This window comes from Sus scrofa, chromosome 5 (genome assembly GCF_054392235.1).
Source record: "Sus scrofa isolate SSC_HxYL_T2T_F1_AM1 chromosome 5, Sscrofa_HxYL_maternal_Yorkshire_Landrace_v2.0, whole genome shotgun sequence".
Classification (NCBI taxonomy): Eukaryota; Metazoa; Chordata; class Mammalia; order Artiodactyla; family Suidae; genus Sus; species Sus scrofa.
The window spans coordinates 36,806,301-36,826,318 of NC_139387.1; the positions used below are offsets into that span (position 1 = coordinate 36,806,301).

At 40.0% G+C, this 20,018-nt stretch overlaps 1 protein-coding gene across 2 annotated transcripts in view; it reads left to right on the plus strand.

The window, feature by feature from the left end:
• LOC102164628 (uncharacterized) overlaps window positions 1-20,018 on the plus strand; it is a 248,232-nt gene that overhangs the window by 183,034 nt on the left and 45,180 nt on the right. The window contains exons 8-10 of one of the 2 annotated variants that reach the window (XM_084956317.1): window positions 12,372-12,496; window positions 14,048-14,092; window positions 14,822-14,989. In XM_084956317.1, the coding sequence (XP_084812443.1) occupies window positions 14,872-14,989 (118 nt within the window). In that variant the 5' untranslated portion in view covers window positions 12,372-12,496; window positions 14,048-14,092; window positions 14,822-14,871. The remainder of the gene's footprint in view (window positions 1-12,371; window positions 12,497-14,047; window positions 14,093-14,821; window positions 14,990-20,018) is intronic. The other variant, XR_014803568.1, reaches the window with a different exon arrangement.

Genomic DNA, 20,018 nt, shown 5'->3' on the forward strand with positions numbered 1-20,018 from the left:
TTTATGGAAACGTTTCATGGGGGTTTTAGTTTTCACATCATTACATGTTCTTTGGCAAAGTTGGTAATGAGCATGTAACCTGCTTCATGCAATTAAAAGGAGTATAACAGTTAATTTGGGGGCAAGGTTATTATTTGAATATTTATGCATAATTATTATAAACAAATGCCCATAGAATTAATTTATCTGGGCCTATATATACATATTCAAGTCCCCCTCTATTCCTTCTTGCCCCCTGCTTGGTAATTTGACTCACTTTAATTATGTTTTACCATCACATTGCTTCTTAATAAGATAGTCATTTCTGGCTATCTCTGCAATGAAATGCCGTTCATGGAGTTTCATCTGCACTAAAAGATTTCTTCAGTCAGTACCACAGAATTATTTGTCCCAGATGGATAGTGGAGAATTGTACTGTTTCTAAAGCAGTTCTCCTTTGCAAATGCCCAATTTACAAAGCCTTTCAAGGATATTAATGTAAATAGCCATGACTCTTCTAATCAATTTTCCCTCTGCCTGTGTTTGACCACCGCATGGAAAAGCAGGTGATGAGAATGTAATCCAAAAGAAACATAAATGACTATTTTTTCAGAAAAGTTGTTTAGGACTTCAACTGTCTGATTTCCACAGCTGTGAATCTCTTCATGTGCCCAGGGACCCTACCACCTCCATAAAAATCAGGCTCCCAGGGAAGACCACAGAATGGTAGTATCCGATCTACCTAAGTGCATGTTCAAAAAATAAGGTGACATTTAGATGTGTAGGATATGCTTATGAGAAATACACCATGAATTTATGTTTAAGGCAGTGGAGCATCATCCTGACACCTGGCATTAACCGAAAGGAGAATATGCAGATTAAAAAGGCATGTTTTCCAGAAGCCTGAGGGCCAGTTGCAACACACTGAGTTTTGTCAAAATGTGGATTCCAGAGTTCCCACTGTGGGCAAGGGTTCGATCCCTGGCCCAGTGCAGTGGGTTAAAGGATCCAGCGGCGGTTGCAGCCGTAGCTTGGATTCAATCCCTGGCCCAGGAATTTCCATATGCTGCAGATGTGGTCATAAAAAAAATTTTTTTTAATGTGGATTCCATTCCATTAAATAGACAATAATTAAATACTTACCACATACAAGGTATTGTAAGGGTGACGAGATGAGTAAATAGTTTCTTCCCTCAAAAAAATTATATCCTCTCAGACAAGAGGGTGTTAGTAGTAAAAATAATCCTGACTAGTATTTACTGAGTGTTTACCATGTGTCAGATGCCCCTATATGCATTATCTTTTATAATCTTCATGACAACTATTTAAAAGATGATTAAGGAAGACAATTTAGGTATTACAAACAAACTTTATTTAGCACTTCATGAAGTGGACAGTTTCCATTCCAAAAGCTGCAAAATGGGCCAGAAGAAAGGAAACTTTGATAGGATAAAGAATAAAGAACAAGGAAAGACAAATAGGAAATATCTGATTGGCTGGGACCACATAGCCCTGTTTGGGGTGAGAAGTTCCAGAGTTGGCCTGGCTTTGAGGGGTTGGCAGACTGGATATCCTGCATTTCTAGTCAAGTGGAACATTTTACAGGGACACAAAAGTTATCGCAGTTTCTGTTTGCTGACCTGACACCTCAGGCAGAAATAGCGTCATCTTGAGCCTAGAAATTTATTTCAACACAACATGGGGATATAAGGACTGTTATTATCTCTGTTTGCAGATGAGGAAACTGAGACAGAGACGTTAAAAACTGTGCCAAGGCCAGGAGACAGTGCTGAAGTCGAGATTTGAATTCTGAGTCTGTTGTCAGGGTTCCCAGCCCTAGTCCTTCTGGAAGACAACTGTGTTCACCACTATACCACCAATGCCCTAGTGCTTCCGCTCCAGCGCACCCAAGAGCACGACTCGGAAATGGAAATGTGCATGGAGCCATCTGAGAGTGGGGAGCCCCTGGGGTGAGAAAGCTGGGAGAAAAAATTTGAAAACTTAGAATACTTTCTCTCTCTCTGTCTCTCTCACTGTCTCTCTCTCTCTGTCTCTCTCTCTCTCTCACACACACACACATACACACACACACACACATGCACAATGTCCATTCATTCACTCAAATTGAGAAAACTGAAAGTGTTATTAAAAAAAAAAAGTCCCCAAGAGTTCCCATTGTGGTTCAGTAGGTTAAGAACTCAGCTAGTATCCATGAGGGTGCAGATTCAATCTCTGGCCTCACTCAGTGGGTTAAGGATCCATTGCTGTGAGCTGTGGCGTTGCTGTGGCTGTGGTGTAGGCTGGCAGCTGCAGCTCTGGTTCGACCCATATGCCGCAGGTACAGCCCTAAAAAGCAAAAAAAAAAAAAAAAAAAAAAAAAAAAAAAAGAGGGGGGGAGAGAGAGAGAGAAAAAAAGCATTTCTCTATGTCCATTCTTACCTCTAAATATCAGTTACCTCTTTGTTTCAATTGAAAGGTTTGGGGAGCTAAATTATCCTGTTCTTCTCACCTCAAACAGGGCTATGCGGTCCCAGCCAATCAGATATTTTCTATTTGTCTTTCCTTGTTCTTTATTGCCATATTATACATCATCAAATCCAGAATCACTCTGACAACTTTCATAAGAAAAAATGAACTCCATGGAGTACAAACAACATTAATCATGCTCCTTTTATCCCGTATTCTAAAAATGTCAGGAGTTGATTTCCAGCCATGTTACTCCCTTATTTTATAGGCAGAATTCCCAGCATCTTCAGTGGGGACAAGTTTCACACATCAAGTCTATTAGCTGGATTTGTAGGAAGCCTATTGAATTTAATACCCAAATACACCAAGGTTTTTCAGAGTTGATTTAAATCCTGATTAGGTAAACATTGGTAACACAGAGAAGAATATTAAATTTGACTCAATTGATTCAATTCCCAGATTTGTTACTGAAGTCATGATTTTTAGGTTGACTCTGATGGAGGCACACAGATAACTAGGTAATGCAAATAATAATAACCCCACATGATTAAAAAAAAGAGAGAGAGAGAGAGAAACAAGATATGAGAAGAAATTAGCCCTAGCAACAGAAAATAATAAAAGTAAACAAAGCAAGCTGCAATCTCCACGCACCTCAGCCTCAGTGATTTCTGCTTTCTGAACATATGCACATTTCCGCTAAAAACAAAGTCAAAACCAGTGCTACATTTTAACAACTTCCTACCTTCCTCTTTCCTTCCTCTGCTCCCTCCACCAGAGATCTCCCCACTGGGTGGTCCCAGGCCTCAGCAGTGTCTGTAAATTTGTGGTTCCAGCTCTTTTCTCTAAGAGCTGGGGAAGAGGTTAACAGATGTTCTCTGGTGGACCTTGCTCTTGCTCTTACAAGGCCACCTCCAAACAGGGTGAGGTCAGACCCCATTAGGCTATGTGGGAGCCAAGACTGCACTGTCACACAGCCTCAGATCAGCACTTAGATCCGGACTTACATTTCCTGTATGGCCTTGACTATAGTATTGAAATCCCCTCTGCTCCAGTGGCCTTATAAATAAAACCTAGGCCACATTGATTCCATCAAGGCTTTCAAATGGATTAAAAAACTGTGATTGAAAAACAAATTATCAGAGGCATAGCAACTCTCAGCAGCCTCATTTGTACATCTTTCTTCCTCCCAGAAGCACTCCCACCTCCCTGTGATTGAGGACAATAGCAATGGTCTTTTCCTTTCTAGATCACACCCCCTGTTCTGGGTTTTTCCTTGCTCTATTCTTCCCTTCTGTCCAAATGACCTATCCTCACACCGCTAGAGAATCCGCTCTCCACCATGGGGTTTACCTCCTTTTTCTTTTCTGCATTTTATCTGTGATAATAACAATCTACATACGCTTAGTCTGGATGGTCTGAATGTTTGTGTGTGCCCCCAAAATTCATATGTTGAAACCTAGTTCTCAATGCAATTGTATTTGGAGGTGGGCTCTTTGGAAGATGATCAGGTCATAAGAGTGGGGCCCTCATGAATGGGATTAGTGCTCTCATAAAAGAAACCCCAATAAAGCTGTCCTTCTGTCATGTGAGGACACAGCAAAAAAAAAAAAAAAAAAAAAAAAAAAAGTTCCCACTGTGGCACAGCAGGATCCATGGTCTCTGCAGCCCCAGGACACAGGTAGTTTAACCCCTGGGCCACACAGTGGGTTAGAGGATCCAGTGTTGCCTCATCTGTGACATAGCTTGCAATTGCAGCTCAGATTTGATCCCAGCCCCAGGAACTCTATATGCTATGGGGCAGCCAAAAAAAAAAAAAAGCTGTCTATGAATAAGGAAGCAAGCTCTCACCAGACACCTGACATGTCGGTACCCCGATCTTAGACTTCTCGGCCTCCAGTACTGTGAGAGATAAATTTCTCTTGTATATATAAGCCACCCAGTTAGTGGCATTTTTGTTATAGCAACCTGAACAGACTAAGATAGCACCTGACACTTTATAAAGCACCAACATAGCCCAGCATTCATTTGATCCTTCTCATGTTCCTGTAAGATAGACAGGATAGATGTTATTTTTTTCTTCTCATTTTATATCAAGAAACTGAGAGTCCAAGCAATAAAGATATTTGCTCAAAGTAATATCAAGAGAGATAGAGGTACAGTTAGGGTTTAATGCCAGCCTTTGGCTTGCAATCCTTATGCTCTTTTCCTCTTTTCATGGATTCACTCAACAACTATTTGTTGTGATGTCAGCCCTGCCCTGAGCACCATTCCAGAGCTGAAGCTACATCAGTATCTCTGCCCTCATGAAGTTTTTTTAAATTACAATATCTCTACATTGATCATACAAATGTTTTCTTAGGTCAGTCTCCCAAGACAACAAAAATAAAAGCAAAAATAAACCAATGGCACATAATCAAACTGACAAGATTTTTCACAGCAAAAGAAACCATAAAAAAAAAAAAAAAGAGAGAGAGAGTGAGACAACCTACAGAATGGGAGAAAATAATTTCAAATGATGCAACTGACAAGGGCTTAATCTCTAAAATATACAACTCAACAGCAAAAAAAGCCAACAACCCAATTGAAAAAATGGCAAAAGACCTGAATAGACATTTCTCCAAAGAAGATATACATATGACCAAAAAGCACATGAAAGAAATGTTCAACATCACTATTTATTAGAGAAATGCAGATCAAAACTACCATGAGGTACCACCTCACACTGGTCAGAATGGCCATCGTTAACAAGTCAATAAGAAGTTCCCATCTTGGAGCAGTGAAACGAATCCAACTAGGTTGCAGGTTCAATCCCTGGCCTTGCTCAGTGGGTTAATGGCATTGCCATGATCTATGGTGAAGGTCACAGATGAGGCTCAGATCTGGCATTGCTGCAGCTCTGGCATAGACCAGCAGCTATAGTTCTGATTAGACCCCTAGCCTGGGAACCTCCATATGCCATGGGTACAGCCCTAAAAAGACAAAAGACCAAAAAAAAAAAAAAAAAAAAAGTCAACAAATAACGAATGCTGGAGAGGATGTGGAGAAAAGGGTACCCTCCTCCGCTGTTGGTGGGAATCAAAATTGGTACAACCACTCTGGAAAACAACATAGAGGTACATCAGAAAACTAAATAAAGAATATGACCCAGCAATCCCACTGTTGGGCATATATCTGGACAAAACTTTCCTTGAAAAAGATACATGCACCCACATGTTTATTGCAGCATTATTCACAATAGCCAAGACATGGAAACAACCTAAATGTCCATCGACAGATGAATGGATTAAGAAGACAAGGTACATATACACAATGGAATACTACTCAGCCATAAAAAAGAACAAAAATGCCATTTGCAGCAACATGGATGGAACTCGAGACCCTCATAGTAAGTGGACTACGTCAGAAAGAGAAAGTCAAATACCATATAATATCACTTTTATCTGGAATGTAATATAGGGCACAAATGAACCTTTCCACAGAAAAGAAACTCATAGACCTGTAGAACAGACTTGTGGTTGCCAAGGGGGAAGAGGAGAGAGTGGGATGGAGTGGGAGTTTGGGGTTAATAAGTGCAAACTATTGCATTTGGAGCGGATAAGCAATGAGACCCTGCTGTATAGCACAGAGAACTGTTTCTAGTCACTTGCAATGGAACATGATGAAGGGTAATGTGAGGGAAAAAAAAAAAAAATATATATATATATACACACACACATATACATATATATGGCTGGGTCCCTTTGCTGTACAGTAGAAATTGACAGAACACTGTAAATCAACTATAATGGAAAAAATAAAAATCATTCAAAAAGAAAAAATAATAAATTACAAAGGATTTATCAAAACAAAATTAATTCTTACATAACAACAAATAAGTGACTTATGCTAAGTTATAAGTGCTACAAAAACAATAATAAAGCAGGGTAAGGGAATAAATAGAAAGTGACTAGAAGGGTGTGAAAGAGGAAGTGACTATAGGATAGTCATGGAAGACATCTCCTGAGCAGAGACCTAAATCAAGTGAGGAAGTTAGTGATGTGAATATCCATAGAAACAGCATTCCAGGCAGAGGGAACTGGGAGGACAAAGGCCCTGAGTTGGGTGTGTGCTTGGCGGGTATAAAGAACAGCACATCCGTTGAACGCTAATTTTACTGGTTGTTATTAGGTGTTACTTGCAAGAAGCATTCTGTGGTCCAGTAACTTTCAGAACCTCGGGGTGAAGGAGAACTTTCAAGAGCCTCCAGCCTATGAAATCTCTCTGCAAATCTGCTTGAGCAAGAGTCAGTGTGCAGGGTTGTTCAATGTTGTTCAACCATGGAAACCTTTCCTCAAGGAGCATCTCAGGGGATTATTGTTCTACAGAACACTCTGGAAAATGCTGCACCACACCCTGCTTTTACTGGAAAGAGGAAGCTGTGCTAGGAACTAGAAGTTCAAGCGCTGCGTGAAGCCTTTGGAGTTCACCCGCAGAAGCGCAAAGATCGCAGCAGGCGACCGCCCGCTCCACGTATCCACAGGGGTGAATATTCAGCCGATCCTGTTTTTTGTCAACTCTCTGAAACTGCTCTTGGCTCCTATTTCCTGTCTGGATCACTGGTGTTTCCCATGATTTAACCCTGGTTAGCTGATTCCAACCTCTGCTGACCTTCCTCAGAGCTCTCCTTTGAGGAAATGGGAACAGGGCAGAACAGGAACGGCATAGAAATCTGCTGAGATGATGCTTTCCCTAGGGTTGGAGTGGGAGGCAGGGCAGGGGGATTTCCAGTGCCCTGGACCAAATGTGCAGTGGGTGGCCTCCCCGACAGTCGAGGGCAGGAATTCCGCTCAGGTTGTGTCACGTGCTCTGAGCTCTGGCTGCCAGGAATGCATCCAAAAGCGATTATGATTCCAACGCTGCAGCACACAGGTGGGAGATGCTGCAAGAGGAAGACTCCCGTTTGGCAGGAAAACGGCCAGCTGTGAAGAATGCTGATCCCTGTCTCACTTGGGAAGTATTCCCAAGCCCTCTCTGCAAGCTGTGAAGCCAGGAAGTGAATGGGAAGCAGCTGGAGTGGGCTAGGCGGAGAGTTGGAGAAAGGGAGAGAGGATAGGGACTGACCCAGGGAGCCCGGCAAAGGTCAGCTGGGCCTGCTGTGGCCAGAGGAGGCTGTGCGGGGGCAGGGGCTGGTTCCCTGAATATCACCGCTGCAGGCTTGGACCAACTCACATCAGAAGAGTGTCAGCAGAAATTATTTGTTGCCTTTAAAAAAAAAAAAAAAAAAAACCTGTATAAATAGATGTTAATTACAGGTGTTGCTTACTCCTAAAATACATAAAATGTAAGTGATCAAGTGCAAACACCAAATGAATTCTTTCTCTGAGGACTTTCAAAGGCATCTTACAAAAGATCTGGTTAAGAGCTAGACCACTGATTGACAAATACACCCTATACAAAATTAGAAATTTTCCCATTATGATGCCTTGTCACAGGGGTTAAAAAGTTCACCCAGGACTGCGATCTATGCACAGCTGAGAATTCTGAAAACAGTAAACGCCTGACGCTCCAGGTCAGAATTTTTGGACATTTTCTCTTTGTGTAACAATAGATAAAACTAAAGATAAAAGAACTGTAATAAGTTTTATGAAATGTTGAGAGCTTGCCAGGTACCAGACATTTCACACGCAGCATTTTTTTTTAAGTTCTATTGAAGTATAGTTGATTTACAATATTGTGTTAGTTTCAGGTATACAGCAAAGTGACTCAGTTATGTATATATCTATTTTATATATAGTTGTGTGTATATGTTAATCGCAAACCCAGTTTATCCCTTTCCCACCTTCCCTTTTGGTAACCATAAGATCGTTTTCTGTGTCTGTGAATCTGTTTCTGATTTGTAAATAAGTCCTTTTGTATCATTTTTTTAGATTTCATGTATGTGATATCATATGATGTTTGTCTGACTTCACTTAATATGATAATTTCTAGATCCATCTATGTTGCTGCAAATGGCATTATTTCATTCTTTTTATGGCTAATATTCCATTGTATAGACGTAACACATCTGTATCCAGTCCTCTGTTGATGAACATTTGGGTTGCGTCCATGTCTTGGCTATTGTAAATAGTGCTGCAGTGAACACTGAGATCTATATATCTTTTTGAATTATGGTTTTCTCTGGATAGATGCCCAGGAGTGGGATTGCTGGATCATATGGTAGTTCTATATTTAGCTTTCTGTGGAACCTCCATACTGTTTTCCATAGTGGTTGTACCAATTTACATTCCCAACAACAGTCTAGGAAGGTTCCCTTTACTCCATACTCTCTCTGGCATTTATTATTTGTAGACTTTCTGCTGATGGCCATTCTGACCAGTCACTCATAGCATTTTTACTATTTACAATAAGCTAGCATTACTATGCTTGTTTTTCAAATTAAGAAACTGAGGTTCAGAAAAGTTTAGTAATATGTCCAGTGCCATAAGGTTAATTAAGTGGTTGGTCTGGGGTGCAGACCCCAATATCCCTGACTGGAAAGTCACTCTTTCTTCCATCTACCACTGCCTATTACATAGGTAGCACCATAGGGTAGTTAGAACTGAGGACATGAAGTCCAAGAGATGATTAAATTCCTTCCTAGCACATGCATCCACTGACCAGCAATTTATAAAATACATTGTTTTGCTATCCTCTTTGTCAGACGTTGGGAAGAACAGTAATTATTTGCACAGTGCTTTGAAAGAATTAGAAGAAAAATGCTAGATTAAAAAATATATATTATGCCACAAGATAAATCAAACATAAATTGGACAGGTTTGACTGCTCTTTCACCCATGGGTCACTAGCTTTAGGCCCTTAATGTGAAGCTATTGGCTTAACTCTCTCTGCAAGATATTCAAGGCAGTCTAGTCAGAGTCACTACCTTTGCCTGCTTCTGGGAAATGTGGTGTTCTCCTCATTCTTCCCAACTCCTCAAACTGCTCTTTAATTCTGAACACCCTTTCAGAAGCAGATTTTTTTTTTTTTTTTTTTTATTTTATTTTTTTTTTTTTTGTCTTTTTGCTATTTCTTGGGCCGCTCCTGCGGCATATGGGAGGTTCCCAGGCTAGGGGTCGAATCAGAGCCGTAGCCACCAGCCTACGCCAGAGCCACAGCAACGCAGGATCCAAGCCGCGTCTGCAACCTACACCACAGCTCACGGCAACGCCGGATCGTTAACCCAGTGAGCAAGGGCAGGGACCGAACCCGCAACCTCATGGTTCCTAGTCGGATTCGTCAACCACTGCGCCAGACGGGAACTCCCAGAAGCAGATTTTTAAAAATGCAATCACATAACTATCAAACTGGACTCTGCAGGTCTACGTAAAAACTTCATGGATCGTCATATATTTCCTCACTTAAGTAGTCACTTTGTTCTGTCCTTCCAGCATATATTCCCAGAGCTAAATTTCACTCACATTCTTTTTTTTTTTTTTTTTTTTTTTGCCTTTTTCTAGGGCCGCACCCACAGAATATGTAGGTTCCCAGGCTAGGAGTCTAATCAGAGCTGCAGCCGCCCACCTACACCAGAGCCACAGCAACACAGGATCCAAGCCGAGTCTGTGACCCGCACCACAGCTCACGGCAAGGCTGGATCATTAACCCACTGAGCAAGGCCAGGGATCAAACCCGCAACCTCATGGTTCCCATTCGGACTCGTTAACCACTGAGCCGCGACAGGAACTCCCCTCACTCACATTCTTAATTAATGATGAGCTAAATCCTTTCTGTTTAATTTGCTTTAATTTTAACAAAGTCGTCAATTATTCAATTCACAAGGCTACCACTGTGTGCCAGTTACATGTTCCCACCAAAAAAAAAAAAAGCGGAAAAGGGATTAATCAGCCATTGGGGAGTTCCCGTCATGGCTCAGTGGTTAATGAATCCAACTAGGAACCATGAGGTTGCGGGTTTGATCCCTGGCGATGCTCAGTGGGTTAAGGATCCGGCATTGCCGTGAGCTGTGGTGTAGGTCGCAGACGCAGCTCAGATCCCGTGGTGCTGTGGCTGTGGTGTAGGCCACAGCTCTGATTAGACCCCTAGCCTGGGAATCTCCATATGCCGAGGGAGCAGCCCTAGAAAAGGCAAAAAGACAAAACAAAAAACAGCCACTGGAGTTGTTTTTGGATTTTGTTTTTATTAAGGAGATTGTGCATTTACACATTTTCCATCTACATATCATTGTAATGTACAACCAGAGCTGAAAATAATATTTACAGTGATAGTTTGACTAGTATATAATTCATATAATCCCTCAGGGTCGCCTAAGTCATTTAACTTTAGGTACATGAGGGATGTAATCCAGTGATAAAATACATGTTTAAAGGAGTTCCCATTATGGCACAGCAGAAACGAGTCCATATAGGAACCATGAGGTTGTAGGTTCGATCCCTGGCCTCACTCAGTGGGTTAAGGATCTGGCGCTGCCATGAGCTGTGGTGTAGTTTGCAGACATGGCTCGGATCTGGCATTGCTGTGGCTGCAGCGTAGGCCAGCAGCTGTAGCTCCAATTTGACCCCTAGCCTGGGAACCTCTATATGCTGTGGGTACAGCCCTAAAAAGCCAAAAAAAAAAAAAAAAAAAAAAACACATTTAAATTTGTAGAATGCATCTGTCACTGAAACTTTACATATGGCCACATTTACAGATGACACATCAAAAATTCAAATTTAATGTTTTTTGTGAATATGACTCTTCCCAGGCACAATAAGACCTTATTCAGGGGTGGGGGTGGGGGATCTGACAATATGCTTTCTTCTAGAACAAGGAAGAAAAGGGTAGATTTAGATTTTGGATTTCCAACTTGACCATTCAAATCTCAGAAAAAGGGAGCTTGGGTCTGAATTCCTTTGAAAGCATCATCCCATCAAGAAGAACTTATTATGCAGTATGGAACTCTTTCTTTCATACTGCCCAACCCAACATTTAAACCTGGAAAACAAAGGAAACCTTTACCATGCCAGTCATGTCAATGGCAGAACACAAGAATATCCACATTATTCATTTATCAAATATTACAATAGTAGCAACACAAAAAATTTAGCTTAATAACATAACAGCATCTTTCTTAAATTATTAAAATATTACAGAAGTATGGTTTCAAATCAACTGCCTATGAGGCATTTTTCTAAGAGGGAAAATACTGCAAATATTTATGGCTCCAGATGATTTTCAGTATATTTCCCAGCTGATGTGTGATTAGGTAAATTCAAACCTCATTATTAAGCAATTGTTTCCTTAATTCTAAAATATGGTGGGGGAGTTCCCATTCTGGGTCAGCAGAATCTGGCTAGTTAGTATCCATGAGGATGCAGGTTCAATACCTGGCCTCCCTCAGTGGGTTAAAGATCCAGAGCATTGCTGTGAGCTGCGGTGTAGGTCGCAGGCATGGCTTGGATCCGGTGTTGCTGTGGCTGTGCTATAGGCCAGCGGCTGCAGCTCTAATTTGACCCCTAGCCTGGGAACCTCCAGATGCCACAGGTGTGGCCCTAGAAAGACAAAAAATAAAATAAAATAAGTGGGAGTTCCCATCATGGCTCAGCAGTAACAAACCTGACTAGTATCCATGAAGACGCAGGTTCGATCCCTGCCCTTGCTCAGTGGGTTAAGAATCTGCCATTGCCATGTGCTGTGGTATAGGTCACAGACACAGATCAGATCCAGCGATGCTGTGGCTGTGGTGTAGGCTGGCAGCTACAGCTCCAATTCAATTCCTAGCCAGAGAACTTCCATATGTTGTGAGTGTGGCCCTAAAAAGATAAAAAATTAAATTAAATTAAATTAAAAATAAATGAAATATGGTGAACAAATGATTTTTTATCCTTGTTTAACATTGTTAAAATTAACCTATCACCACGGTTCTTTTACTATTTACAAAATGTATGGTTCATTTTCCTCCAACCTTTCAGCTCTGCTAGAAATGCTGGGCAACAGGAAAGAATGAGTTCATGACTCAACCAGCTTATTAGGCGCCTCTTCGTAGTGACTGTAAACGCTGCCGTCAATCTCATTTTTATTGTGCTGATAAAAGAAGGTAACCTGTAAAAAGGAGTTAGTTAAATGATCCAAAATGTCATTGCTCAACACTGGAGATGCATTAATTTGTAGTCCTATAATTGGAAAACAGGATATGAAGTCTTTAGGGGCTGGATGGCCAGCTGGTCAACCAAATAGAATACCATTATTACAGCTAAAGGAAATGTCATACAGCTCTTCCCTAAATGCATCACAGGATTCATTTTGCAAATCCTTTTCTTTTTCTTTTTTATTGGTTCATTTGCAGCTTTTATTTGCCCTAGCTTCTAGCTACAGCATGCTTTACAATGACTGTGTTCTTTCTGAAAATTATCTGTGCTCATTTCCAAAGGATAGTTTCTCTGCTTAACAATATGAAGTAATGTTTGTGGTCACTTTGGAAAGCAGCACAGTTAATGAGATTACTGTTAAATCAATAACACCATGAAATGCAGGTGGACTCTAGTTCTATGTATTTCCCTCTTGTAACATTGTTTGACAAGCTATGAGCACATTGTTTCAAGTAGTTATATAAACTACACAATGTATAGAAGCTATACAAATTAAAATATATAAGCATAGAAAACAAAAATGTGGGCATTACCGTGGTTAACTAATCCAACTAGGAACGATGAGGTTGGGGGTTCAATCCCTGGCCTCGCTCAGCAGGTTAAGGATCCAATGTTTCCGTAAGCTGTAATATAGGCCACAGATGCACCTCGGATCCCATATTGCTGGGCTCTGGTGCAGGCAAGCAGCTACAGCTCCAATTAGACCCCTATCCTGGGAACCTCTATATGCCACATGTGCGGCCCTAGAAAAGACAAAAAGAAAAAAGAAAAAAAAAAATGTGTTGGGGAATCAACATCTATATTTAGGGATTAAGATAAGGAAAAATTGGTGTAAAGTTACAAAAATTATGTCAGGACAAGATTTAATAGAGGTACTGGCAGGTGAGTCATTCATTATTCCACTTTTAGCAATTATACCAAAAACAAAAATACCATAGGAGACACATTTGATAAAGTGAAGACTCATTAGAGATTCCCAAAAAGAGGAGTAAAAGAATGTACGTATAACCACACCTACACCTCATTAAAAATGAACATATATTATTGCATAGAAAACCGTAAGGTTACAAAATAAATTTGGAGCTCCCATTGTGTCTCAGTGGTAACAAACCCAACCTTAAGGAATCGGGTTCGATCCCTGGCCTCACTCAGTGGGTTAAAGGATCCAGTATTGCCGTAAGCTGCGGTGTAGGCCTCAGATGGGGCTCGGATTCTGCATGGCTGTGGCATAGGCTGGCAGCTGAAGCTCCAATTCGACCTCTAGCATGGGAATTTCCATATGCCTCAGGTGTGGCCCTAAAAAGCCAAAAAAAAAAAAAAAAATTGATTATCCTTCAAAATAAGAGAACTCCTGTTTTCAAAAATTCTGGAATATAGTATTTACTATGTAAAAGATCTAGCTTTGTATAAGACATATATTTCAACTGAATAAAAGTGTGGCGAAACATATTTTCATCATCTTTTGACTGACGTGAATGACTTTTTTTTTTTTTTTTAAGGGAATGGAGGGAAGAAAAACAGGCCAAATAAAAGAAAAGATTGTGGTAAGAAGTTTTCTGAAATAGGAGTTCCCATCGTGGCGCAGTGGTTAACGAATCCGACTGGGAACCATGAGGTTGCGGGTTCGGTCCCTGCCCTTGCTCAGTGGGTTAACGATCCGGCGTTGCCGTGAGCTGTGGTGTAGGTTGCAGACGCGGCTCGGATCCCGCATTGCTGTGGCTCTGGCGTAGGCCGGTGGCTACGGCGCCGATTCAACCCCTAGCCTGGGAATCTCCATATGCCGCGGGAGCAGCCCAAGAAATAGCAACAACAACAACAACAACAACAAAAGACAAAAGACAAAAAAAAAAAAAAAAAAAGAAAGAAAAAAGAAGTTTTCTGAAATATCTAAAGATTTCCACAGTCAATCCAACCAGGGCCCTCCTAGTGATTCTAGTCAGAAGCATTGTTGAAACCAGATTCTCCTCTGCTTCACATGAGAGGCCTTTTAATTTTGAGTAAGAGTGCAATGGCTAAAGCAAACTAGCTAAAGTAAATTCTAACTATTGAACTATGAAATGTTGAAGACTTCACATTCAAGAAATAATTTCTCTGTGTTTCTAAGAATTCCCAGGAGAAAGCATAAGACTATGAGATTCTTCTAATAACACTCTTTCAGGACATATGTGCACTTTATTTCACGAGTCACCAAGAAGCTTTCCCAAATATGGCTCCCCCCACAGCATCAATCAGTCTCTGGTGGAATTGCTAATTCTGCCTCTTCACCTCTACAGTTCAGCCATAGTTGAGAACAGTTAGGATGAAAATCAACTGAAGCCAATTCATGGCCATCATGAGTGCCTTAATCTCCAGCAGACTGCTCTCAACAAGCTTTTCCAGATGTGAAAGGAAAAATGACCCTCACCTTCCAGATAATCTTCTCTCTAGGATAAAGTTTAATGGTAAGTTTTGCCCAACCCAAACCCTATGCTACCCAACCTACCTCAAGCAGTTAGAAACTACTATACAGGAATAGTTTGGCCATCCCCATTGAAAAGGGAAACAGTCACACAAAGACAAGGGATTTTCTTACTGAAATCATCCCAGTTCAAGGACCCTTTATTATCCACTAAATGATGCTCCTTCCACAAACGAGGTGAGTAGATAAAACCAATAGAAACCCAATTAACTCCAGAAAAGAACTGTGAAATTATAGTCTATAAAAATGTAGCATTATTCCACCATAATTTTTAAGTATGCGATACAGAATTATACAGAGAATAACCCTCTAAAAAATGTACAGCCATAATCTTTTATTCTTTTTTAAAAAATTATTTTATCCAATTTAACTAGTTGAATTAAAAAAAAATTTCTATGTGCCCAACACATCGATAAGCACTGCAGAAAGAAATAAACCATTACATGACAAGTTCTGGATTGAAAGATTTGTGTCCTGGAGGATACAGGCAAGAAAATCAATGATAACCACCTATTGTAGCAAGCACTATCCTAGTTGTGGGAATATCCTGGAGGGCATGGATGGAGGGGTCAAAATGTGTCCACTGAATACTTAAACTGAATACTGAAGAATAAGTGTGATACTGATAAACAAATGGAAGGGAAAGGACTTCTATGCAGAGGGAACTGCATGAGCAAAAGCACCAAGGTGGGAAAGACTACTGTACTTTGAAAGAACTGTAAGGAGAATGTTGTGGCTGGGAGCGTAGAGGACATAAAGGAAAATAAGGCTGGAAAGTGACAGAGTAGATACTAAACGATGCTGTAGGCCAAGCTGAGGAATTTCCCTCTGGTCCCTAAGATGCCAAGGAAGAATTTTTAGAAAAGGAGTTACACGGTCTTTTTGGCTTTGGGAAAAAGTAATAGTATCTATAAAAAGGGATGAATTGTAGTAGAGCAAATCTAAAGCAGAGAGATCAGATAGGATAGCAGAGGCAGTTACTTCTCCAGGGACTCACAATGGAGCTACAGGTTGGCAGGGTGATTCAAAAGACAGAAAGTGGTCAACAAGATCTAAGAATCAGTTCGTAGTGTAGTTGGGGGAAAGCCAGTCTACTTCCATTTCTGGTTTGGGCACCTAAGAGGGGAGCTAGAGAAGGGGAAATAGATTTGAGAAGAAAGATGTTTAGTTCAGGATACTTGGAATTTGAGGTCCCTGAACACACCCAAGGGAAGGTGCCAGGGAAATGGTTGGAAATGTCAGTTCAGAGCGCAGAGGAACTGTCTAGTTCTGGACTAGGAGTGTACAAAATGTAGGCCAGGGTGTGGATGAGGTAGCCCAGAAAGAGTGTATACCATCAGAAGAGGGCCAACAGAGCACCTTGGAATCACTAACAAAATTAGGTTTTTCTCAAGCTAATGAATTTTGTTTGAAGTGTTTCTCAGGTAAAAATTCATGATTGATGTTAATGATATGCAAATAATAATCTAAGATTCTTTCAACGTTTTGCGAATTGGAGCTGGCACATACCCAAATATCCCTGCCAATGTCAGTTACCGCAGACCCTGGGGTATGGGACCTACCTAGAACCCATCAATTTAAATACCGCTGCAGGAGTATTTCAGGGAATTCATGAGGTCAAATTTATTGTCATGGCAAAACTAAGGCATTATTTGTCTTTTTCACTCTATTGATATTTGCAATGATGTTAGACAAAATTGGTGGCACCTTCGTTTGAGTCAGAAAAGTGACATTCATCACCTACCTCTACGCGCTCACAGCAAGAAAAAAAAAAAGTAGTGCTTCTTGCACTTGGAGAGCCCTTGATGAAGCAGAAAAGGTATTGGTTTCTTACATCTCGACCTCTGGGTACATTTTGTGTGATAAAATGGGAAGTACGCATAAAGCACTTCTGTATACTGAAGTGCTATGACTGTCTCTAGAAAAAGCACTTGTACAATTGCTTGAGTTGTGAGGCTGCGAAAGCCACTTTTTTTTTCCCTATGGGCCACCACTTTTATTTAAAAGAACAACTGACAGAATAACCATCATGATTCAGACCTGGGGATTTGGCAGATAAAATGAATGAAGTGGAGTTCCTGTCGTGGCACAGTGGTTAACAAATCCGACTAGGAACCATGAGGTTGCGGATTCGGTCCCTGGCCTTGCTCAGTGAGTTAAGGATCTGGCGTTGCCGTGAGCTGTGGTGTAGGTCGCAGATGCGGCTCGGATCCCACATTGCTGTGGCTCTGGCATAAACTGCAGCTACAGCTCTGATTAGACCCCCTAGCCTGGGAACCTCTATATGCCATAAGAGCGGCCCAAGAAATAGCAAAAAAAAAAGACCAAAAAAAAAATGAATGAAGTGAAACCGTTACTTCAAGAATAATACCTAGCAGTATTTGTTGCCAACGATAGAATTAAAGGTTAAAATGAGTATTAGAATTATGGAAAATTTATATCCACAACATTAAGCTTCACAGCTTCTCAATGCCTAAAGATTTTCCTGATGACATCAGTGGTGACATTAATGAATAATTTTTTTTTAATTTTGCACAGTCTATTCTGTCAATCTTTGGGATATTGCATAATTCAGTGAACTCATATTTTCCAAATAACCAATGAATGATATTACAAAATCAAAATTTGTAAAAGATTCATTCAAAGTACAAGGTAAACTAATGGATTTTAATGTTAACAGTACAAAAAGTTTATTGCTAGGGGTTCAGATTGCAACCAGCTTTTCTGTTAAGATATAATAGGTTTTTTACTGTTACTTTAAATAGTTAAAAATTTTCAGTTTTAATTTTGAGTATGGTAACTATTGATGGATGTAACATATAAACAAAAACTCTTTGGAGGCTGCCACAATTTTTAAATTTTTAAAAGGATCTTGAGACTAAAGAGTTTGAGAACCATTTTCTTTGGGAAAAATGAAACTTTTTCCCTTTTATAACTTTTTATTTATTTTTTATTGACATATAGTTGATTTACAATGTTGTGTTAATTTCTGCTATATAACAAAGTGATTCAGCTATACATATATGTATACATTCTTTTTTATGTGTATATATTTCTTTTTCATTATGGTTTATCATAGGATATTGAATATAGTTCTTGTGCTATATAATAGGACCTTGTTGTTTATCCCCTCTGTGTCTAATAGCTTACACCTACTAACCCCAACCTCTTGCTCCATCCCTCTCCCAACTCCATCCCCCTTGGCAACCATAAGTCTGTTCTCCTTGTCTGTCAGTATATTTCTGTTTGGTATATGGTTTCATTTGTATCATATTTTAGATTCTACATAAAAGTAATATCATATGGAATTTGTCTTTTTCTATTTCACTTAGTACGATAATCTCTAGTTCCATCCATGTTGCTACAAATGACATTATTTGATTCTTTTTTATGGCTGAATAATATTCCATTGTATTTACTTTGTTATCCATTCATCTGTCAATGGACATTTAGGTTGTTTCCATATCTTGGCTATTGTGAATCATGCTGCTTGGACATAGGGATGCATGTATCCTTTTGAATTATAGTTTTGTTTGAATACATGCCCAGGAGTGGGATTGCTGGATCATATGGTAAATCTATTCTTAGTTTTCTGAGGAACCTCCACACTAATTTTCATAGTGACTGACCCAACTTACATTCCCACCAACAGTATAGGAGGGTTTCCTTTTCTCCACATCCTTTATGGCATTTATTGCTTGTAGACTTTTTAATTATGACATTCTGACTGGTATGAGGTGGTACCTCATTGTAGTTTTGATTTGCATTTCTCTAATAATTAGTGATGTTGAGCACTTTTTCATGTGCCTGATGGCCATTTGTATCCCCTCTTTGGGGAAATGTCTATTTAGGTCTTCTGCCCATTTTTCAATTGGGTTGTTTATTTTGTTGTTGAGTTGTATTAGCTGTTTGTATATTTTGGAAATTAAGCCCTCCTTGGTCACATCATTTGCAAATATTTTCTCCCATTCTGTAGAGTACAAAATAGGCTTTAGAAAGAAGGGTCTTACCACTCCCCATTGCCTCCCAGTCTTCTCTTCTCTCCTACCTTCTCCATAAGCCCTGCCTAAGCAATCTTCAGAAATGTAATCAATCTAATTCTTCCATCTGCCAGCCATATTTCTCCAATATACCATTCAGTGGCAGGTCACAGCTTTTTTACAGAGAAAGTTCTGCATCATCAATTTGAGAACCTACCCTTCTTGGAAGCTTCTCTGACCTGCCACAACAAAATTATCTTCTCACTATAGTGAATATATTTTTTCCCACAACATTTTTAGAATCATTAAGAACTGCAACCATTTTTCTATGACTCTAGCCCATTCTTTTCAGTGTCTAATGTTATATTAGCTAAACTGTTCAAGCAGAAAGATAATTATTGGGAACTCTTTTAGTCAATAAAATTTCATTAGATCATCTCCATGCACATGCTGAACTTTAATTATTGTGGTTTTGTCATATACATAAATACATTAAAATGAGTAAGTCCTAATCAATGAAAATAAAGAGCAATTTTACTTATGAGTAAAATAGTATCCTTAATGAAACAGCCACATGCCTAAGCTGTGTTTAATGCTGGTGCAAGTATTTTAACTTATGCTACAGATGAGTAGCATGTACATGAGTACATGAGTGTTTCCTATGCTTTCTTTCTCTTCATTCAATCCATATTTGAGTAAAATGAATTTCCTATGCCCTAATTCCATTATGTTGCATTGAGATCATTTCATTTCTAAGACATGCAGCTAGTGTTTTGGAACCTCAAATGGAAATTTCCATTTCATAGGTACACATGCTTCTAGCTGGTTGTAAAGGCAAAAGCTCTATTTCTTAGATTCTTAAAGTTAGGGTTCTGGGTTAGTTGAAGGTACACCAATCATATCCAATCGTTGGGAACTGGTTTTGAAGTGGAGTTAAGTGAGGCAAGAAAGAGCATGGGACACCATTTAGGTGTGGATCAGGCTGGGTCTGATCAAGGCTACAGCCATGTGATGCTGGAGCTAGGACCTCAA